General features: G+C 34.6%; 2 protein-coding genes across 4 annotated transcripts in view; one reads left to right on the forward strand and one right to left on the reverse strand.

The window, feature by feature from the left end:
* The window catches only part of kuz (zinc-dependent metalloprotease kuz), a 354,332-nt gene that overhangs the window by 95,171 nt on the left and 236,339 nt on the right, over nt 1–22,822 (reverse strand). The gene's annotated exons all lie outside the window — the stretch shown is intronic.
* On the forward strand, nt 7,424–13,688 carry LOC149422982 (uncharacterized). Of its 3 annotated transcripts, none has more exons than XR_016302276.1 (2): nt 7,424–7,708; nt 9,027–13,688. XR_016302276.1 is itself a non-coding variant. In XM_089632403.1 (2 exons), exons 1-2 carry the CDS (start codon nt 9,964–9,966, stop codon nt 12,604–12,606), a joined length of 1,062 nt encoding a protein of 353 aa, XP_089488529.1. In that variant the 5' UTR covers nt 7,424–9,963; the 3' UTR covers nt 12,607–13,683. The 3 variants fall into 3 exon arrangements, 2 of the variants coding, with proteins under 2 accessions (XP_089488529.1, XP_089488528.1); XM_089632403.1 differs by having other exon boundaries at nt 7,424–9,989; nt 11,571–13,683; XM_089632402.1 differs by having other exon boundaries at nt 11,571–13,683.

The following is a 22,822-nucleotide window of genomic DNA, read 5'->3' on the forward strand; positions in this document are numbered from 1 at the left end:
CGATAATCACCGGAAACAGAAGTAAGAACTAACCGTTAATAATTCGATAAACGTCACGAAGACAGAGACCCGCACGGACTTCTCTTTCTAACATTGATTTGGGGAGTTATGCTTTTAATACGCGACACGCTTAATCGATTTTACTACGCCAAATCAATTCTCCGGAAATTTTATAGAAATTGAATTTAGTCCGCAAATAAGGAGTGGAAAAAACCTTCTTACGATTGTGTGATTGTGTACTCATGCCATTGATTGATGATGCATTTCAAAATTGATATCGGTAAACATCGTGCCTTAACAAATATGTAACAAAATATAATGGAATCAACTATTAAATTAATGATTAAAGAATGTCGTATTTTTACAATAAATATTCAAGATGTATTTATAATATTGCGTCAATAACATTATTTACACTTGAAATGTAACTGAATAAATGGATACTTTTGGGTCAGCTATTTTTTTTCATCTCTCCACACTCCCGGGCGTCTGGAAAATAATTTCCCTCAGGGTCTAATTCATATTTGGGGATGCTGTCTGGAGGGTCTTTTTAAGGAGAAGGATGAGCGAACATGGGTCTTGAAGAGATGTTCTTCATGTCCTCCATGTTGTAGGAGGGAGGAAATACAGAGGCCGGAAAATCGTTTCACAGCCGAGCTGTTGAACCCAAGAACGAGTCTTAGAAACGACCTGTTCTTATATTTTAAATGTCAACCGTGTACAAATGTTGTGCGCGCGTTGTGGGTTGTTTCCTTACTGTAAACCGGTGCCGAAGGGTTCAATGACGCTAGTTCATCGGAGCATCTTCCATTGAAATACCGGTAGAACTAGCATACTTTTTGTCATTAGCGAGAATGAGATAACACATGGGCTGATAATTAGCGAATTTGAACTTTGATAAAAGTTTTTTAATGTGTCCTTTTTATTTTAAAAATTAAATATTTATCTTTTCGCTTGAATTATCGTTTCCGAATTAGAATAACAAGCATGAAACATGATCCACGCAAGCAATGCCTCTGTGTAAGTACCTTGTTCAACTCGACTCTGGTTGCGACCATATACATTTGCACGTGAAATATCACTTGAAAAATGGCGACTTGTCTTTGTCGTTTCTATTCTGGTATTGAATCAGTGCGCAATAAAGGGCTTCAATAAGCCGTCTGTAAAGTTGGCTATCGAATTATGAATTGAAATACAAGGAGTGTGTGCAAGAACGCAGATAAGAATTATTGGATGTTTAGGTAAATTGTAGTTCCGATCCCAATACGTGCAGCTAACCACGGCCGCCGAGGCAATAAAATAAAGAAAAGGCACTCAACTACTGCCGCGCGTGTCACAAAGGGACGGAAGAAAAACACCTGGCCATTAATAGAGCGGTACAAATGACAAAAAATACGACGGCTGCTTTATTATCGACTTGGACTTAAGTTAAAATTGGACTATAAGATACAATCTATTTTACTAGGGCCATGTCGGAAAAACATTGGTTATTTTTCAAGTGAGGGTTGTAATTTATTTTTAGACGAGCTTTTAACCTGCGAAAATAATGAAATGAATTATTGTGAATTTTGATAAAATATTACAATGGACAACTAATTATAAAACATAGAATAATTCAGAAGAGATTAGTTAGAACCAAAAGGTAACATGCAAGGTGTCCGGGGGTAAAATGCACAAACTACGCAAGGTGATTCGACATTAACAACTAAAAATGTATAAGTTTTTTAAGGTCATTTCATAAAAACTTTCCGATCCTAAAATCTTTTAAGAGAAATAATATCAACTCTAGTTTTCTCACGAAATTTCTAATAAATGTAATATCAATAATAAATTAGTGTAAAATAGCAAATGTCAAATGATATATATATTTTTTAATTGAAATATTTTTCGTTTATTAAAATACAATTCCTACATTTTCACACAAAAAAGAAGATTAACATTATTAGAAGTTACCATAAGTAATTATCAACGATTTGGATAGTTAAAAAGAAATAAAGTAATATAAATAGACCGGTCAGTGGTTGAGTGGGCATAGCGCTTGGGTCTCACCCGAGCGTCGCGTGTTCGATTCCTCGGCTGGCTAAGTCCTCCATCACAACACAAGCAACATTTTCGGCTTTCTGTGGTGGTAGTAGGAGATTTTCAAACATTGTTGGGTTATTCGTGACCCGGGAATGTTTGTCTTTCTTTAAAAAAAAAAAATAAATAAATAAAAAATAAAACGAAAATGCAAGACATATAAGCAATGCAAAAAAATAGCAAGTTCTAAGCTGTTCATTTAATTAACACCTCTATAATTGAGAATAACTCGTGTCTAGGGAGGGAGTGTCAGTTAAGTTTTTAACATTAATTCATTTTGGGAATACTATCATACATACAAACTTTAAAATTATGAACATATGTGAACAGAATAACAGATGTCTATAAGGTAAATATTGCAAAAATAAATAATATATATTACAGAAAAAAAAATTATAATAATTCCCGTGCATATATGAATACAAAGATTTTTAATTATTGAAGACAATATTAGCGATTTCTGAACGAAAATCTGAAACAGAAAAATCAGAAAAGGATACGGTCACATCTAGGACTCGAACCCAGGACCCTTGTCTTTCCGGGACACCGCTCTACCAACTGAGCTAATGGGACCCTATCCCCCTCGGTCACTTTTAACTGTATCACTTCGAATAAGAACTACCAACATTGTCTTCATTTTTTCACCGCACATTTTTATTGGCAACTATCTTTATGTATGATCGCAAGATTCAACCCGAACTAAATGCAATCTAGACAGCGTCTTTTTAGATAAACCTAAATTTCTAAATTCCTTTATATATTTCTTTTGGGAGTGTGTTTGTAATGCTGATGTGCCGTTGTTGTATTGAGTTTTTAATCAATGTCAAGTGTTTTTACTATAGTGTCCACTGGGTGAATAGTCGTAAACTTTTTTAATAAAGGTGTGTTTATCTGAAGTGACCTGCCAAATAAGTATGTGTTTCTGAATCTGTTTGTAAATAATAAAATTAAATAAAGCCTAGGAACTCGTAATAATTGAACATTGTCCGTGGGATGGTTTTTCACAAAAAAGGCGCTATATAAATTAATCAATTATTATTTGACAGTACAAGTAACGACGAGATAAATAACTTTTTTTAAATCTCTGAGAATGTATAAATAGGTTATATTTTTATCATGGAGAATCAACCCCTCTGTGTGTCGTTCGCATTTATTGATGAATTTAATGATTTATCCATGAACTGGAATGGGAGTGACTTGTATTTTTAATGGAAAAATACAATTCTACTGGAGTGAAATTTTATGTTAATCGAATCAGTATTTATTTGGTATAATTTCTTAGTGACGGACAAACTCCGTCAAAACATCAATATTAATGTATACTCGGGGACGCAGTTCTGTCTCCATTATTCCACCTTACGGATAATTTTCCACAAGGAAAATCAATACACATAATACGACCGAAAAGAAGGCAGCGCATTTATTTATTTTATTTCACAAAAAAATATAAAAACCTGAACGTAGTTAACGTAATTTAAATCCGATATAGGCAACAAAGATTATACGAAGTTCAAAAAAAGGTTACAAGTAGGTATATGGATGTACATAGTTAAAACTTATAGGATAATTCGTGTTTAAATTTCAAACACGTGCTCCGACATCGTGATAATGTATTTGAAATTTACTAAAAGTTTATCAGGAAACCCGTTAATTCATTTTTAAAAGGCCTGCAATTACGATTTTAAAAAAGAATTAAGACATTCTTAATAAATTAGCACTACTCATTTTTCTCAGGGGACATCAGAATTGTTAAGTGGTTCTACACATGAAAAGAAACAGTAGCCTATGTTGGCGGTCTCACGTGACAGAATCGTATTGTGACTGTGACTGCGACTAACGTTATAGGTGAACAAAGGACAATGTGAAGATGGAGAGATGAGTGTTTTAAATTACCTGAGCTTTAGATACGTAAATGTAAGAATGGACAAAGCGTCGAGTTCCCATCCAGGCGTCGTGGGTTCAATTGCTCTGCTAGCTAAGTCCTCTATTCATTGCACAATGAACTTTTTTTTTACATATATTCATAGTAGACAAAATAAGCTTATTTATTAAATTTTTGTGTCAAACAGTCTTTAAAGTTAGATAACTTATTCATAGCTATGGAACATGACTTCGTAATATTAAAGGAACAAATGGCGCTAAGGATATATTGAATCCGGTAATAAATTCTGGAGACAAAGGGATTGATAAGAAAGTGGCATTATAATAACCATAGAATGTTAACCAACATTATTGATAACGTAAAAGAGCAACTGCATACTGATGACCAGATACCTACGGCCAGGACACGCTGAATGGATAATCCTTAGTGATCTAAACCTATTTGAAGGAAAACTGATGTCGCCGATTTATTTAAGGCTCCGTAGTAAGCGTTCAAAAAGAAGAAAAAGATGGTTGAAAGGGAGATACGTAAATACGAATGCTAGAAGGAACGCGCTAGTATTAAAAACGATGATAATTTAGCGAAAATTGTGAAAATATTTAATAAAACACGATTCGTTTAAAATACAGCAAAAATCTCTGAAAAAATGCTTAAGTTGCAATTATATATATAAGATACACTGTGAATTTTTTCATACCTTGTAACATGTTAAATAACTGAACAAAATGTGTTTTTAATAATTTTCGGAGCAAACTTTGAGATTTTTTCTATCAAGGGAATTTCATATAATTACCTTTTCGGCTATATTAATATTGTAGACATTATCTTGAAAAACAACATTTTTTTTTTTGGAAATGAAAACCTTAGGATCCAAAAGAAATATGTTATAAATTGGTAAAAAATCGGAATACGGGGGCTTAATAAGTACAACCGCTCAAGAAAGAATTTCAAAATTTGAAATTTTTTTGCAAAAAAGTAAAAAAAATTGAGCTTACTTCGGGCACTCGTACATATTGTGTTCTTTTGGTCCCGTGACATGGATAGCCTAGTTTTTCACTTTTCAAAAGTGGTCTCATTCGTCACAGTTTTGATTTGTCCGATTCTACCGTATTCACTTTTGTTTTCGGTAATGAATGAATTCAAATCTTGCAAGCGGAAAATAACCCACTTCCCGACATCCGATTGAGCTGAAACTCGGCAAATTCTATCAACTTTTGGTCGCAATCACGTACACATATACGTATAGGCATTTCTCTGATACCGGATGACATTACAGCAGTTAATATACTAAATAAATGTCGGTCTAATCCGATCGGCATTTGGTGAGGTTGGTAGAGTGAGGTAGAGTTGGTAGAGTGAGGTTGGTTTCAAGTTTTAAAAACACATTTTTAAAAATGAAGATGTATTGTACTAAAAAAACTTGTTTTTTAAGGGTTGATTTTTTTGTAGAATAAAGGGTTTTGAATTTGAATGATGATGAATTTGAGAGTATGAATGTGAATGGTGCCAATACCAAGTTGTTTGAAGGTTCAACGTCTCTGCCTACCCCTGCAGAGAAACGGCGTGATGATTAGTTAGTTATATTGATGATGATGATGATTACAAAAGATCGATAATCTGAAGAGGTTAAATAAATATTCAGAGTCATAGAGAATTGACTGATTCGGAAAAATAAAATATTTCATTATTATTATATTCGTTAAGTTTGAGAAAAAAATATTTCGAAGTATCTTAAGTGAATTTCTTCAGGGGGGAATTATTGTCAAATATTTGACAAGGCAACACGTCCGGGAATGGAGGGATTCGTGTTATCTTGGCGCGGAAGAAATATGGAAGAAATCACAGTCTCGGGAAGAGACTTAGTCAAACGAAAAATTGAATATATTTTGAGAAAAAATGTCGACGAAAACGTGAAAATATTTTTAGAGAGAAACAGACACCATTTATTTAGCTTTCCCGCAAGTCAATAAAGCATTTTGATAAAGAATACGTCATATGAAAATGTCATTGGTACGGAAAAAATAGAACAGCCCTCTAATACGGAAATTCAATGTGATAATACGTTGAACATAAATTCTAATACTCAGCAAATAGTTTATTATTTCATTTCTATTCACCCCGAATATGGTGACATTTAATCAATATAAACAGTTATATTCGGATCCTGTAATAGTCTACAAATCTACGTGTATAATGAGATACATGTTAATACCCGGTTTGTTTGGGATTCAGCACACTGTGAATAATAGAAGAAAATTAGTGTTAAAAAGTTCATTCATTCAGATTTCTACTCCATAGTTTTATCAGTTACACAGAAATTATAGAATTTTGTCGTGGAACCTCCTAGAGCGTCGTAAATAACGTAGAAATAGCGAAAAATAAGCAAAAAAAAAATCAACAGCACTAGACAATTTTATAAAGAAATAAATCAATTCGTATTATTTACATCATTATTGAGATTGATGATTTTTCTCCCTATTGTTTTGATATCAAATATAACACTGATCAAATTGGGTTGAAATTAAACTAAATATCAAAATATAACGTCAAAATATGATGTCAAAAGCAGTCTGGTCGATTCGAAGTCAATTTTAATAAGCAATGTCCAATGTTACCATCTTTATATCAATGGAAAACGCTTTTCATTATTGTTAGAAATTGGAGTTTGTTGGCTTTGCATAGATGTCTCTGTGTGTAGATGCTTGCCTTTCCAACGGACTGAAATTAATAAATAAGTTGATAGTTTTTTCAATAGATGTCGCCATAAATGCTCCCCTGCTAAAAGTCAATAAATAGGTTGATTTATAATTTTCTTCCTCTTCTGCAATAAACATTTCTGGCGAAACAAGTGGGTTTTAAATTTCTACCTGGATCCAAAATTATACATTGGACCTTCGTGCCGCATCCGTATTATCGATTGAATCGCGGATGATAAAAGAACCAGCAAACATCTTCAACATCCAACATCAGAGGGGATCTTCAGAAAAACGGGCAAGTGACCATATCCCATATACCTACCTTATTTTCCCAGGCAGGAGAGCATGATTTATTACACAGCCGTATTTCTTTGTTTGTTTTAAAATTGAATCGGGCTGATTGTTACCAAGTGTTGTTTGAATTGATTTCATACCCATCATCGAAATTGTAGTAAGCAATAATAATTGTTACAACAATATAAAAAGAAGTTAGAATACAAAGCAAGTATTTTAAATTTCTTAAAAGATTTATTACGAGCGGTTATATTTGAAAATCCGTTAGTTTAAATTTCGAAAGTTACCGCGAGTCGGTAAAAACACCAACCCAGCCGCGAAGCAAGCTGACGCATGCGCGGTGGAGATTGTGGAGAGAATAACAATAGTGTCAAATTGTTTTCTTTTTGACAGCCATCGAGCTGTTGCATTTATAAAATTCAGATAAAATTCATTGTTTATCGGTTAGTTAGTAAAGTTCTGTGAGCAAGGACAGTGCACGTGTAGTGATTGATTACAAGTGATTATCATTTGACAATACGTTCTGTGAATACCTCCTTTCTTGATATTTAAAAATGGATCTCAAAACTTTGATTAACCAGCGTGGAATTTGCAAGGCGAAATTAACTAGGTTCAATGAATATATAAACGGTGATAATTTGTCGCAATCTGAAATTGAAGTCAGATTGAAGAAACTTGAACCAATTTTAGACACTTTCGACTCATTACAAGATAACATAGAAGCAATTTCGCCGGAAGAATTAACCAAAACAGAAAGGCAAGCATTTGAAAATTTATATTATAATCTTGTTGCTAAGGCTAAAGATAAATTGTTAAATAAAGTTCAGAATACAACATCACATAACATACGTTTGCCTATACTTGAGTTGCCAAAATTTAATGGGAGTTACGAAAAATGGTTGAATTTTCGGGATACTTTTGTTGCTTTAGTTGATAATAATCCATCTTTAGAAGTTATTCAAAAATTGTATTATCTGCGATCATGCCTCGAAGGTGACGCAGCTAAATTATTAACCTCACTTCCAAATAACCAGGAGAACTATCATACTGCATGGGAAATGTTAACTTCTCGCTATCAAAATATAAAAATTATTATACATAAGCACGTTGAAGCATTATTTAAATTGCCTGAAATAAAATTTGAAAATTCCGTAGCATTAAGGAATCTTATCGATGAATCCGAATTACATTTAAAATCGTTAAATAAGTTAAATATACCCACCGAAAATTGGGATATCATGTTAATATATTTATTGTCGCGAAAACTAGATAGTGAAACTCGACATCATTGGGAAGTATTTGCCACAAAAGAGAATCTACCCACATATAAAGAGTTTATAAAATATTTATCAGATCGAGTTCAGATTTTAGAATTTGCTGGGATTACTGAAGGAAAATTTAATCAAAATAAAACTTTTCCTTTCAAATACCGAAAAGAAGCTATGATTTCTTTAACGCCTCAAATGACAAAATGTATTATTTGCAAAGGCGATCATAAGGTTTATAATTGTAAAAAATTTTTAATATTAAATACTAAGGATAGAATTATAAAGATACGTCAAGTAAATGCGTGTTTGAAATGTTTGTGCTTGGGTCATAAGCTAAAAGAATGTAAAAGTAAATACAATTGTCGTATATGCGAAAATAACTCGCACAATACTTTGTTGCATTTAAAAAAGGAAACAGATAATTCGAAGTCTCAGGATAAGGATTCACCATCAACATCAAATAATGAACCTTTAGTTACAAATCACTCTACGAAAATATCTAATAGTTTTGTTTTGTTATCTACCGCCGTTATTAAAGTGTTGAATAATAACGGAAATTTGATTAAGGCTAGAGTTTTATTGGATAGTGGTTCTCAATCCAATTTTATAACAGAAGAATTTGCAACAAGGTTGCAATTAAAACCCAAAAGGGCAAACATACCGATTACCGGAATCCAAAACAAAATATTGAATATTAAAAATAGCATAAATTTAAGAATTTTCTCGAACTATTCACCGTATGAAAGAGACATAGAATGTCTCGTTTTGAAAGAAGTAACAAGTCATCTGCCGCAAATTTCTTTACAGAAAAAGGATGCCAACATACCTGATGGTCTTCAGTTAGCGGATCCTGCCTTCTATGAAACAAGCTCCATAGATATGCTACTCGGAGCGGAAATCTTTTGGGAAATTATGAAGCAAGATCAACTTCGAAATGGAGACTCAGGACCCATATTACAGAGAACTGAATTCGGATGGCTGGTGTCAGGACCCATCGTCACAACAAAAATAAAAAGGCCAGTAAAATCTTGTCAACTATCATTAAATATAATCCATAAACAGATTGAAAACTTCTGGAAATTAGAAGAATTCCAACCGGTGAAGCACAGGAGCCATGAGGAGCGAGCGTGCGAGGAGATTTTCAAGGACACTTATAAAAGGAATGACAATGGTCGTTTCATGGTAAGCTTACCACAGCGCCCCTGTGTTAAACAGTTGGGAGAAACGCTGCCCATGGCGGAAAAAAGACTTTGCAATTTGCAAAGGAAATTTTCTTCAAATCCTGACCTGATGAAAAAATATAAAGAATTCATGCAAGAATATATAGACTTGGGTCACATGACCCGGTGCGAAGCACCTTCTAATGAAGATTGTTATTTTTATTTGCCACATCATGCAGTATTGAAAGAATCGAGCACTACCACTAAGACTCGAGTGGTATTTGACGGTTCAGCAAAATCATCCAATGGTATATCGTTAAACGATGCTCTCATGATAGGACCTGTTTTACAGAAAGATTTAGCCGCACAATTGATATGTTTCAGAAAACACCAGTACGCGATAACAGCCGACATTGAGAAAATGTACAGGCAAATATTGGTGCGACCCGAAGACAGAGATCTACAGCGAATAGTATGGAAAAATTTCCCGGAGGAGGAAATTCAGCATTATCGACTTAACACCGTTACCTACGGTCTGGGGCCGTCATCATTTTTGGCAACTAGATGCCTCCAACAGCTGGGAAATGAAAATATATCATCAAACCACAAGGTCAGTCAGATTATAAAGAATAATTTTTATGTGGATGATTTAATTACTGGAGATGAAACTGAAGAAAACTGTTTAATAATTAAAGAACAACTAATATCCATCATGGCATCCGCTGGGATGAACTTAAGGAAATGGCGGTCGAATTTGCCCTCGTTATGTTCGAAGGAAGAAAACATGTCAGATATGATTATTAGTACAGATTCAAATGACAACAAAATATTAGGCCTGTCTTGGAACAATCAGCAGGATAATTTCCTATACACAGTGAAGTTATTAAAAAATCCAATTAATAGCAAACGACAAATACTGTCATGCATTGCGTCCATATTTGACCCGTTAGGATTAATAGGTCCTGTTACTGTTATTGCTAAATTATTGATGCAAAAATTGTGGCAGGCAAAGCTTCAATGGGATGAGCCCATTCCATATAATATGTTGAAGACATGGGAAGTATATGTGAATGAACTGCCTCAATTAAATAATTTAAGAATAGGTAGAAAGATAATATGTCAAGATCATGTAAATTTACAGCTACATGGATTTTGTGACGCCTCAGAAAAGGCATATTCGTCCTGTGTTTATATGGTGTCTACTGACAAATTGGGTAAGAAGTACTCCAATTTGATAATGTCCAAATCACGGGTAGCGCCTTTGAAAAGTGTTTCTCTACCCAAGTTAGAATTATGTGGAGCCGTATTACTGACAAGACTAGTGAATTACATTAAAGATGCTCTATGTACTCCGGATATACCTACTACATACTGGTGTGATTCCCAAATAGTACTGTGCTGGATCAGGGATCAGCCAGTAAGATGGAACACTTTCGTTGCTAATAGAGTGGCGGAAATCCAGGAAACCAGTCAGCCGGAGCAATGGAACCATGTACGGTCAGAAGACAATGCAGCAGACGTGCTTTCCAGAGGAATCGGCGTTTCACAGTTATTAATTTCCAGCATTTGGTGGCATGGTCCAGATTGGCTGACGTTGGATTCAGCGTGCTGGCCAAATTCTAACTCATTTTGTATTGATCCACCAGAGATCAAAACAAGCTCGGCACTGTTGTCTGCTGTGAAACAGGACTGGGACATTTTTGATAGATATTCCAATTTTTCCAAATTACAGAGAGTAACAGCATACATTAATAGATTTATTTTTAATTGTAGAAACCCTTCGCAGCGCCGCTATAGTAAATTGACAGTTAGTGAGTTGGAAAATTCAGTAAACAAATTAATATCTCGGGCGCAATCATACTGTTTCAGAGACGAAATTCGAGCTTTAAATAATGGAGGTAATATACCTAGGAATAGTGCACTAAAGTCATTAGATCCTTTTATTGAAAGGGATCTAATTCGTGTGGGGGGAAGGCTCTCCAAAGGTAAAATGGTAACCGAAGGCCAGCAGCACCCAATTTTGTTACCTTCGCATCATAAATTAACAGAGTTAATTGTAAAACACTATCATTACTTGAACTTACACTCGGGAACGCAGTCATTATTGGCGTTGATTAGAATGAAATTTTGGCCGATTAAGGGAAGGAATATTGTAAAAAAAAATAATAAAAAAATGTATAATTTGTTATAGATGTAATCCCAAATCCGAACAGCAGTTGATGGCCGACCTGCCAGCTGAAAGAATAACTGAATGTAGGCCATTTCAGATAACAGGAGTGGACTACTGTGGACCAATATTAATAAAGTCGGGTATTCACAGAAAATCACATAGCGTTAAATCATATATTTGCTTATTCGTATGCATGGTCACTAAAGCCGTGCACTTAGAAGCTGTGCTGTCCTTGAGCGCAGAGAGTTTTTTAAACTCTTTGAAACGGTTTATCTCGCGTCGTGGTAGACCAAGCAAAATGTTCTCGGACAATGCAACCAATTTTAAAGCGGCTAATAATGAACTAAGAGAAATTTATAATTTTTTAAATATGTCTAATGATAAAATTGATAATTATTTATCCACATTAGGAATACAATGGCAATTTATACCAGCTCGTGCGCCGAACTTTGGGGGGCTCTGGGAGGCTGGGATAAAGTCAGTTAAGCATCACTTAAAAAGAATAACCAGTATCGCTTCATTAACTTATGAAGAGATTAATACGGTGTTGTGTCAAATTGAATCTTGCTTAAACTCCAGGCCACTGTCTCCCTTATCAAATGATCCTTATGACCTTAATCCCTTGACTCCCGGTCACTTTCTAATAGGAACTAGTTTGGCGGCGATTCCAGAACAAAATTTGGAACATATCACATTCAATCGATTAAACAATTACCAAAAACTAATCCAGATTGTACAATTTTTCTGGTCGAGGTGGCGGAAGGAGTACTTAGCAGAACTTCAAACCAGAAGCAAATGGACCAATAGGAATCAAAGGCAGATGCGGTCTGGCGACATGGTCGTAATAAAGGAGGACAACGTCCCTTCTTGCTACTGGAGGCTGGGACGTGTGAGCGCCGTTCATCCTGGCGCTGATGGAAGAGTTCGCGTGGCGACCATCATCACGTCGAAAGGCATCATCCAGAGGGCCATATCAAAGATCTGTCTGTTGCCAATAGATGACAACGAGGAGTTGAAAATGTCGACACCCCCACCCAACGGACCAGACGCTGAGTAAGCGCAAAATAAAAAAAGGTTTTGTGCAAAACAATATAAAAAGTTTCGTGATAAAAACAATATAAAATTTTTGTGTATTATCATAAATAAAAATAAAAAATAATAATAATAAATTAAAAGAAGATAAGGAAGAAATAATAATAAATAAAAGGTAAAAACAGTGCATAAAAAAGTGGATAACAATAAAACTTGCGAGTTTGATAAAAAATGTACAAAATAAAAAAAGGATTGTAGATCCGTATATACCAAGAAAAAAAAAACACTTTAAAAATGAACGCTTATAAACCGAGATAGTCTGCTGGCTATATGTAATTTCAAACTACACAAATACATCTGAAGAAACTAATTATAAATGTGGTAATGAACTATAGAAAAACACAAACCCTTAAGAAGGATGACCAGGAAACCAGCGCTCCATGTTGTGTTGTCTATATTATTTGTTTTATGTTTGATTATTGTTATGATTTCTGTTAGAACAAGGTTATTGGAATTATCTTAGTTGTTAAATTATAGTATAGAATAGCTTAGTGAATTGCATGAATTTGATTTGAACGAAAGTAATAATTTTAATCTCATAATTAATTTGTATAATTTTAGTTAGTTTGAAATTGTCATTTCGTTTTTAGAGTAGTCTTATGTTTAAACTTATGCTTAGAAATAGGTTACCTATTATTTCAAATATTTATTGTTAATCAATTTTTTTTTGTATTAACAGTAATAGTAAATAATTACTATTTTTGTTTCTTCCAAATTAATTTTGGCATATATGTAGATATTTAGCTGCTTAATTTTTATTCTTATGTTTTGGGGTTTGTTTCAGAAAAAATGACCTCCAATCCTTTTTTCGGGGGGAGTTTATGTTAGAAATTGGAGTTTGTTGGCTTTGCATAGATGTCTCTGTGTGTAGATGCTTGCCTTTCCAACGGACTGAAATTAATAAATAAGTTGATAGTTTTTTCAATAGATGTCGCCATAAATGCTCCCCTGCTAAAAGTCAATAAATAGGTTGATTTATAATTTTCTTCCTCTTCTGCAATAAACATTTCTGGCGAAATAAGTGGTTTAAATTTCTACCTGGATCCAAAATTATACAATTATATTTATGTTTATCTCGTCAACATTTACTTTTAGTTTTTCCGCATTTGACAGATCTACTTCATTTCAGATTGACCAAACCTGTCGGGCATCGGTGACGGAAGCGAGCCAGGTGCTTGGAATACGAGACGAGACGAGGAGCTGGTTCGGACCAAAATAAGCCTGGTGCATTAGCCCGCGGCTGCGGGATTTGGAATAGGAATGCTTCTGCACAGGAAGTAATCTGCTCCGGCTCCGCAGGGCTGCTGACCGTAATAGCGTTGGGTAGGACATAATTTCAGAATGAGTTTGTACGATGTAATCCAAAAATGAAATGGAATGTTGAAGTTTCCCACCTTAAATGAGGTATGAAAGAGCAATTTCAGAGAGAAAAAATTTCGCGGAATATTTTCATAATTGCCAATACTCATCACCTCACCACCTGACCACTTCACCACCTCTCAGTAATACAAAATGTTAGGGAATATATAGATATATACGAGTATGTCCCAATAGTTGGGACAAATTTATTTTGAATGGGACATTTGTGGTGCATCTTGTATGAGGTACAACACTAAACCGGAAGGTGTAAGTACAATATAAAATGGTCACATTCCCGCTGCATTCCTAGGGAAGGGTATTACCAACGTAGCCGCGATGAAATAAAAAAATAATACGACAGTGCAAAACATTCACGTATAAAATAATTTAACCGTATTATGTTCGTAAAAAGTAGTTAATACACCTATTTGGGGTTGAATTGAAAAATGCCTCAAGTTCCCACCCAGGCGGAGTGGATTCAAGTCTTCCGTCTTTGCACAAGCAACATATTTAGTTTATTCTTTATTGAATTCAAATATTGACAGATTATTCGTAACTCGAGAAAAAGTGCTTTCTTTTTTTCTCAAAATCAGAATACAAAAATGTGGTCATAATTATTAAACTAAAACAAAAGAAGGAGGAAGAACACGGCATTAAAAGAAAAATTTTATAACGATAATACTTGGCCGTGAAAATCTCAAATTATATATAAAACAAAAGCCACCAAATGTATTTACACTGCCGATCTTTTTTGTGTGAATACCGCACTAGAGTCCCCAACTGCTATCAACTGTGTGGAGCTAATGAGACTATGGCATCCCTAATTGGGTTATGTTGTGAGGCTGAAGATAGTGGGGAGTGAAAGAAGATGGGGAAGAGGAAGGTGGGGGAGTACTTTGATATTCAAATCTGATCAACACGGCTAAAGCCATTTCGAGCAACTTTTCAATGCTGAATGGTGGTCTTACACCAGGGCGATACTGAGAGTATGTTTCACTCTGATCTGTTTCTTCATTCATCATAACGAAAGTTATGATAAACAAATACAGAAATAATGTGTCTAGTCCATAGACTAAATTAGACTAGACACGACATATTTATTTAAAAATAACCCCAACACAATTTTGGTTTGGTTCACATGCACATTTATGAAAAGGCCCACGCATTATGTCGCAATGCGAAATGGGCACTGTGCATTGCGTTTTACCTTTTGTTGGTCTATTTTGCTTCTCAGCTATGCTGGGCAAGTTCATTTTTTCAATCACAAAAATAACCGAGTTCCAAATATTTAAATTTGAATTATGTCCATATTACAACACCTCTGACAACAAATTCTCCATGGTTTCGCTTACGAGTTTGAACGCTTGTACAAGGAGTTTAAACAGAGTTGGGTTGTTAAGTTCATCTCCATATTTGTGACGTACGGCTTACGTGGCGTTATTTTAAAAATGAATTTAACTATACAGGGCATAAATAACACATCTGCCCTGATGATGGACACTGCAATGCTGTCCGAAACGTTAGCTAAAGAAGGAGTTAGCGCAACACGGCATAACACCCCAAAAACAAATAACAAAAATATACAGGGCTAATCTAGTATAATACATCAATGGTCTAGTCATATCCAGTGGGTGAATGGGTAGTTAAGAGAGTTACCATTATCGGCCTTGAGAAAGACCACCATTCAAAATCGAAAGGTTGCTTGAAATGAAATTCTTATTCGTATTTGATCTGAATACTCAGGGACTTTCCAACCTTTACCTTCGACATCACCATCCCTTCCCCATGTCCTGCAGACTCACAAAACACCAATTATTGGGAATGCCATAGTCCCACTAGCTCCGGACTCTTCTGACATAAAAGATATTAGTTTTTTTTAAATTACCTCCCCACACAGGAGGTTCTGAGGAGAAAATAATCCCTCATACCTATGCCATCTTCGAGGATGCTGTGTGGGTGGTCTTTTTATGGAAAGAAAAAAAATGAAGTTATGAGAATGAAAAATGTATGAGGAGTCGGTAGGAATCTGGGGTTAATGTGTCCAGAAATGACGGACGTATGAATCCATCCCTTCCACTGCGATGCAAGGCGATGGGTCCAAAGAGTCCGGCTCTCCCGATTCGACCCGCCACGCAGTAGGTGCGCAAACGCATCCGCCGCCAAAACCTATATAAACCTCACCCCATTCACCCGGACACCCCTGCTAGGTCACCAAACGTAACGAACCCCTTAGGGTGACCTATGGCAGAGGTGTTGATTATTCAATAAATGGTTCGCGGGGCGGTGGTACACTTACCCGCCACCCAAATTGATGTAATCAATCAAAATATGATGCAGTTTGTACTATCTAGTAAAAATAAAAGGTATTAAGGAGTCATTTTTTGGGCATTTAAATTATTCACGAACCTTCATCATCATATCTGATGTCATGGAGTCGCGTATTTACAATTTTATTATTGTCTCTCATTCCATTAACTCATGAACAAACACAATGAAGCAAAATTGAACGCCGTTCCCATTGAAAACAATATACGTTTATGGCGAACCGAAGATCGGCTTCGTGTCGTAATAATTACTCAATGCGAGTGTTCTTGTATGAATGTTTGCTATTTCCGCACCGGAAGAAATTAATCTTTCCCAACATAACCTCACTTTTAGACAGCCAAATTGTAGTGAAGCTGGTTCAAAGTTGCGTATATTTATAGTGTAGAAGTTGGTACGTAAATACTGCTAAGTAAACCTGATCTACCCATATTTTCTTCTAAAACATTACTTGTATTTTGAAAAGACTTTGTATTAATTGGATAACAACGAGAAACGTATGTTTCAGTAACCGGAAATGAAAAATAAAGCAATTAAATAGCTATTTCGTTAAAAATACGCATATTTTGTGGTATTTCCTTCACGCCATTGTGTGACTTTATGTTTTTTAATTGTTTTTTATGTTCTTTTTTTTTATTAAACCCAAACTAAGAACCCATTTTAGGTTATTAGGTTCATAATTTGGGTTAAAAAAGATAAGAAAAAACTAACCTAAAAACTCAAATCAATAAGTGCCGCCAAATGAAAAATCACAAAATAACTATTAAAAATGCATTACTTTCCATTCCAGTGACTAAAATAGTTTTTTTTAATTTTTTATTTTTTTTAAATTTAATATTTGAAAACATATATTTTTACATAGATAAGTATACAGGATAAAAAAAGATATAAAACAATAGAAATAAAAGTAGCCTTTCCTCACCATAAAGAGACAATGCTCTTGTGTTTGGTGAGGGAATTCTAGTTCAATTATGTACATGTTAGTATTAAGGTAAATAATTTATAAAGAAACAACACAAGATTTAAACAATATTACTTCTAGATGTAAGTAGTAAACGTATTTTGGACTTATAATAGTTTAAGGTAATTTTTTAATTTAAGGTGAAATTCCTGAATATTTTCGATATTTTTTAAATTTAATGGAAGGTTATTAAAATAAATTATGCCTAGATAAAGATAGGTATTTTGAATGAGCTTAGTGTTAAATTTTGGGATTTTAATAGTTTTCTGGTATCTTGCTGATGTATTGAATTGTTGTTTCCCAATGTTATTAAACTGATTGAAAGCGTGTTCAAATAATTTGTGCGTATTAACCGTGTCCGATGTATGTATCTGTAGATATATTTACCAAAATACGAGTAGATATTCCACATTGAAGGTGGATCAATAATTGTTTCCCAATTTATTAAACTGATTCAAAACGTTTTAATTTTTTTTTCCGTATTAATCGTGTCTGATGTATATTTACCAAAATACAAGTAGGCATACCATATTGAAGGTGGATCTTTACCGCAATACTGAAAACCTAACGAAGCAATTGTTCCATTTTTGTAAAGCAAACGCACGAATGAACCATTGCAATGCATAACAGAAATCTGCGAAATCACAATCACGCACAGGCTTCAAGTTGTCACAATACCCCTTACACAATCGGCATAACTTGCTTCGTTGGATAATGATAATGATAATAATGAAATAATTCTCATTGATAATTAAGTGTTTCTGTATTATTTGTAACAACGTAAAACCAGCTATTTAATACTTGTTGAGTATTTTCGTTATTACGGAAAAGTTGTGTCACAATCTCCGCACTCTCTGGAGACGCATGAACTGATGTACTCGTACACAATTGCAGTGCTACTTTGTGTGGTGGAGAGATCCTAGAACTGCGTACCAATATTTCGTGAAAATAAACTGTTCGAGCCGGTTCTTACCGCACTGCGAGCAAAAAAAAAATAACGATACAAAAGATTTAACCCCTTTGGATAATTTGTGCGCTTTTGGGAACAGCTCATATGGTCATATAGAAATCGTTGCGTCTTCCTTACTGTCATAGTTAGACATATAATCTAAGCGGTATTAAAAAGAAAACACCATGCTCACTTACTTAACACTATAATTATGAAAATTGAGAATTTTTACTAATTATTTTTATATGAACCAACAAAACAATGAGGTGACAATAATGATTTAAGATTTTCACGGCCAAAAGTATTTTTGTTATTTGTTTTTGGGGTGTTATGCCGTGTTGCGCTAACTCCTTATTTAGCCAACGTTTCGGACAGCATTGCAGTGTCCATCATCAGGGCAGATGTGTTATAAAATAAAAGGCTAAAGAAGGAGTTAGCGCAACACGGCATAACACCCCAAAAACAAATAACAAAAAAAGGTGACAATAATGTTTATAATGCATTAATCTAATAAAACATGTGTTTTTTGTTAACAGTAATTTTAATTCAGTGTTTACATATTATCTTTGGTTTAGACGAACAAAACGTAAGGTGAGCGATTTTAAAAACTTTTTATGTTTGCATTCAAAATTAAAATTTTGAGGACTGAGGGGTTTTGTAAATTGTTTAAATAATTCATAATTATGAAAAATACCAAGCACAATACAAAAAGCAGTTCAAAGAAGTCAGAATTTCGCCGAAGAGAAAACCGAGCGAAAAAAATATTGTTAATTTATTAAGAATCTCTTCAAATTATTGGTAATCCGGATTAAATGCATTTGCCCTGATAATATATCATGACGATATGCGAAAATATTCGGATGAACACGTGATATATTCTTCATTTACTAAAAGTTTATCAGAAGACCTGCAATCCCGTTTTCAACTGAATTACCGAGCAATACTCACTTTTTTCCGTGAAGAAATAGGTAGGTAAAATTTTATCCCGCCTAATTAGCGTAGGTATCATCACTAAAAATCATTATGTACTGCTGTCGAGCTGTTTCTGTTCTTGTCGAAGTTATGATTACTTGAAAACATGCACGTTTAAACAAATATTTGTTGTATGTAGACCTACCTCTAACTAAACCAATTAAAATGAGATACCACCCGTTTCTCTATAAGCTCTATTGTCTGTAAATAAAAATGCATACCGCAGATAAGCCTTACTCATTTGAAGGCTTCATAGAAATACCTCCCTCGTAGGCCCGGATGTTTTCCGCCCCGGCGGCGCGGCGTGATAGATCCACAGCGCATCCCCACTGTACAATAGGGGCGCGATTAATACCACTTATTTCCACTGCGACCTGCGACCCACATCCTCAAGTCCTAGTCCGGCACGTTGCTGCTGCAATCTGCCGGCTGTCAACTGTCCTACCGGTTTCAACGGAAGATGGAATAATAATAATTGAACGAGTTTCAGATTAGCATTCGTTCAATTAGGTAAACAATTTTTTTTACTCTTTATTTTATCCCATTATTTTTACAAAGGTAAGTATTAGGCGTGGCCCCTTCATACATATTTGGATTCTGAATTTTTTATTTATAGTGAATTAAAAAAATCGACTTATTTTTTCTAGTCGTAAACTAGCTACTACAGTTTAATGACACCGTGACAACACAAACAACAACAGCACACACAACAACAGCACACACAACAACAGCATACACACAACAACACGACGCGACGCACGGAGCGGGTCGAAATACGTAATATAATGCGTAAACACACAGACACCAGCAGCAGTGCGGAGTGGAGTTTTATTCCGTATCCACGAAGCCGGAAAGAGTTTGATATTCGCGTATGCGCATTCAGACCCACCTACCTAATTCTGCCTAGGCCAAATACGTATCGACAAGAGCATCCAAAGCACAATAACGACTAATGCTTATATGCTATGCATAGGCAACAGAATAGCAAACCCTAAGCGAGTGGATTTTTTTATAATACGGTTAGAAATTTGTTCGCGTGACCATTTTTAACAGTTTGGTTTGGATAACTGAAACCGATTGAAACATTGAATATCTTTCGATTACCTAGTTAATTGATTTAATTGTGGATCTGTAATTGATGCTGCTGGGCATAAAGGATTTATAGAGCCAATATAATTGTACTATTTTTGTCAGTAATTGCATATCGTTCGTGAACTAGGTAAAACTATCTTTCCGGTGTACGTATTTAAAATAAACATTACTATTTAAGTAATAAAATTTTAAAATCAAACGTGAAAAATGATGTCAAAAACGCTACCCAGATTTAACCTAATTTTTACAAAAAAAAATTGAGAGAACTCGATATTTCGAAACCATGTTAGTTTTTTTGCGGAATTTGTAAGAAAACTGTAACTTAATAGAGAATAACAAAATAATGTTGAAAGTTAAACCGATTGTTACCGAAAGTATTATCATTTATTTTTCTAACATAAAAAAAATACGTTTTTCCGCCTGATCAAAACGATAAAAATACTTTTATAAAATATGGACGCCCGGTCATACACGACCCCAAAACGCTGGAGGGGTTAAATTATAATTTACTAGTTTAAGGATGGTTCTCCAAAAACTTAAATCCAGTCCTCTTCTTCATCCTGATGATCACTTTGTATGCCTTATTCGAGAGATGATAGCCTCCATTCAAAGCTCTGGTAAAACTGTAACTCTGATTTGGATTCCTGGACATGTTGGTATCATGGGTAATAATATTGCGGATGCCTTGGCAAAACAAGGAGCGTCCAACCCTGTTGTTACCCTCGTAAACCACATTCCCCTATCTGACATTTTTTCCATCATCAAAGATAGATCCCGCAATGTTTGGGCAGAGTATTGGCACATTGCTAGTCAATCCAAGGGAGCCTGCTATGCCTCAATACAAAGAACTATTCCATCAAAACCGTGGTTTCAGCAATTCCCTCATTTTTCAAAAAAAGAAATTTCTTCACTCATTCGAATGAGGATCGGACATTGTTCCGTTCCTTCCCATCTTTTTAAAATTCACGTTGTTGACTCCCCAGATTGTACATTCTGTGGTCTAGAAGTGGGAACTTTAGATCACATATTTTTTGGTTGTCCCTCTCTAAACAAATATCCTCTCTTCTATCAAGCCTTATCTAAAATTGCCTCCCCTCCATTCAACATCTCATCTCTTCTAAGTCTGAACTCGACTCCAATTTTCATTATAATTTTGAAATTTGCCCATTTAAATAAAATTAATATTTAAATTCACCTTTCATTTCTCAATAATTTTAAATGATGGCCAAGAACACTCTTGAAGGGTGAAAGCCAGAAATAATGTTAAAAAAAAAAAAAAGGATGGTTGTTTCACAGAATTTAAACTTAATTTTCCAGTAAAGGTTCTATTTAAGTTCTGTTGGTATATAATTTATTTTCCCAGAACTGAAATAATAACAGAACTTGAAAATTAACTTTGAAATTTGATGAATTATTCAAATTCTGTAAAACAATCCATCCTTAATGTACCAAAAAGTAGGGTTATGGTTAGCTAGACTAAACTACAAATTATAGGAATTTATAATTTAATTTCATGTAATTTAAAAATTCTGCATTTTATTTTGAAAGTAGGATTGTACGTAGGTACTAGTGTTATTTGAGTGTGATAAATTACAATAAAAAATAGGTTATTCATATATTTTTTCAGTTTTTCAGTCTCCTAGTTAATGTTTATTGAGTAATTTAAGTACTGTTGTCGTATATATTGAAAATGGAGTGACTATAAAATATTCATGTTAAAATAAAAACTTTGACTAATTTAGCAAAGGACCAAAGATGTTTGCATGTATCTTTTTTTTTTAAATATTGCATAACAACTTCACACCAGAAGAAAATCGTAATTGCTTTATAAGTTTGTCTGTTGAGATGTGTAATCGCCCGAGATGGTGTATTTGAGATAAGAAACAAAGTTAAGCACGTTTTTTTCCAAGTAGTTACACGGTTTGCAATCTTATAGTATAGTGAGTGTCATAAAAATAGTAGTATTGTGCTATTGAATATTACATAAGTTGATGGTTTTGCCCGGCGTTTGTGATAGCAACTCATTGGCGCACTTGAAGTGAAATAGCACAAAACGGCTCTATACACATGTTTTGTAATTATTATGTCATATTTCCGTGTTACATCTGCTGACTCTTTAGATAAGCTGATTCAAGTAAAGAGTGTTTTTTTAGTTTAGATAGAACTTTTAAAAGGATTTTCTGCCAAACCGAGCTATCATGATGAGCCCACTTTTAAACATTTGTGATCAGTATAGTCTGGAAAATCATCTACATGTTTGAACAACGTTAGTTAGTGCACTGTATTTCAAAGGCGCTAAGACGCAATGTGACACATGTTCTCCATAGCATAGTAGTCTTCTCATTTAACTTTTGAGTCGGGGGTTGCGTTAGTACACAGTAGTAACTTAGTAAGATAGCCGGAGCCAATTGGAGTAGCCGCTCCGAGCGGCCTACTTTAATTGGCTCTACATCTACACACGGCCAGGACCTGGTGAATAGATACTCATCGCAAACCCTTTACTGAGTCCTTATAACCTTTCGCCTC

The sequence above is a fragment of the Hesperophylax consimilis genome, chromosome 6 (assembly GCF_061612785.1).
Source record: "Hesperophylax consimilis isolate HC1 chromosome 6, BYU_Hcon_1.0, whole genome shotgun sequence".
NCBI classification, from domain to species: Eukaryota; Metazoa; Arthropoda; class Insecta; order Trichoptera; family Limnephilidae; genus Hesperophylax; species Hesperophylax consimilis.

Excerpts from the sequence above, each read along its gene's own strand:
- LOC149422982 (XM_089632402.1), top strand. The coding sequence starts at position 7,506 with ATGGATCTCAAAACTTTGATTAACCAGCGTGGAATTTGCAAGGCGAAA. Across the intron at positions 7,709-11,570 it reads GAATTAACCAAAACAGAAAG|ATGTAATCCCAAATCCGAAC; the intron begins GCAAGCATTTGA and ends AATTTGTTATAG.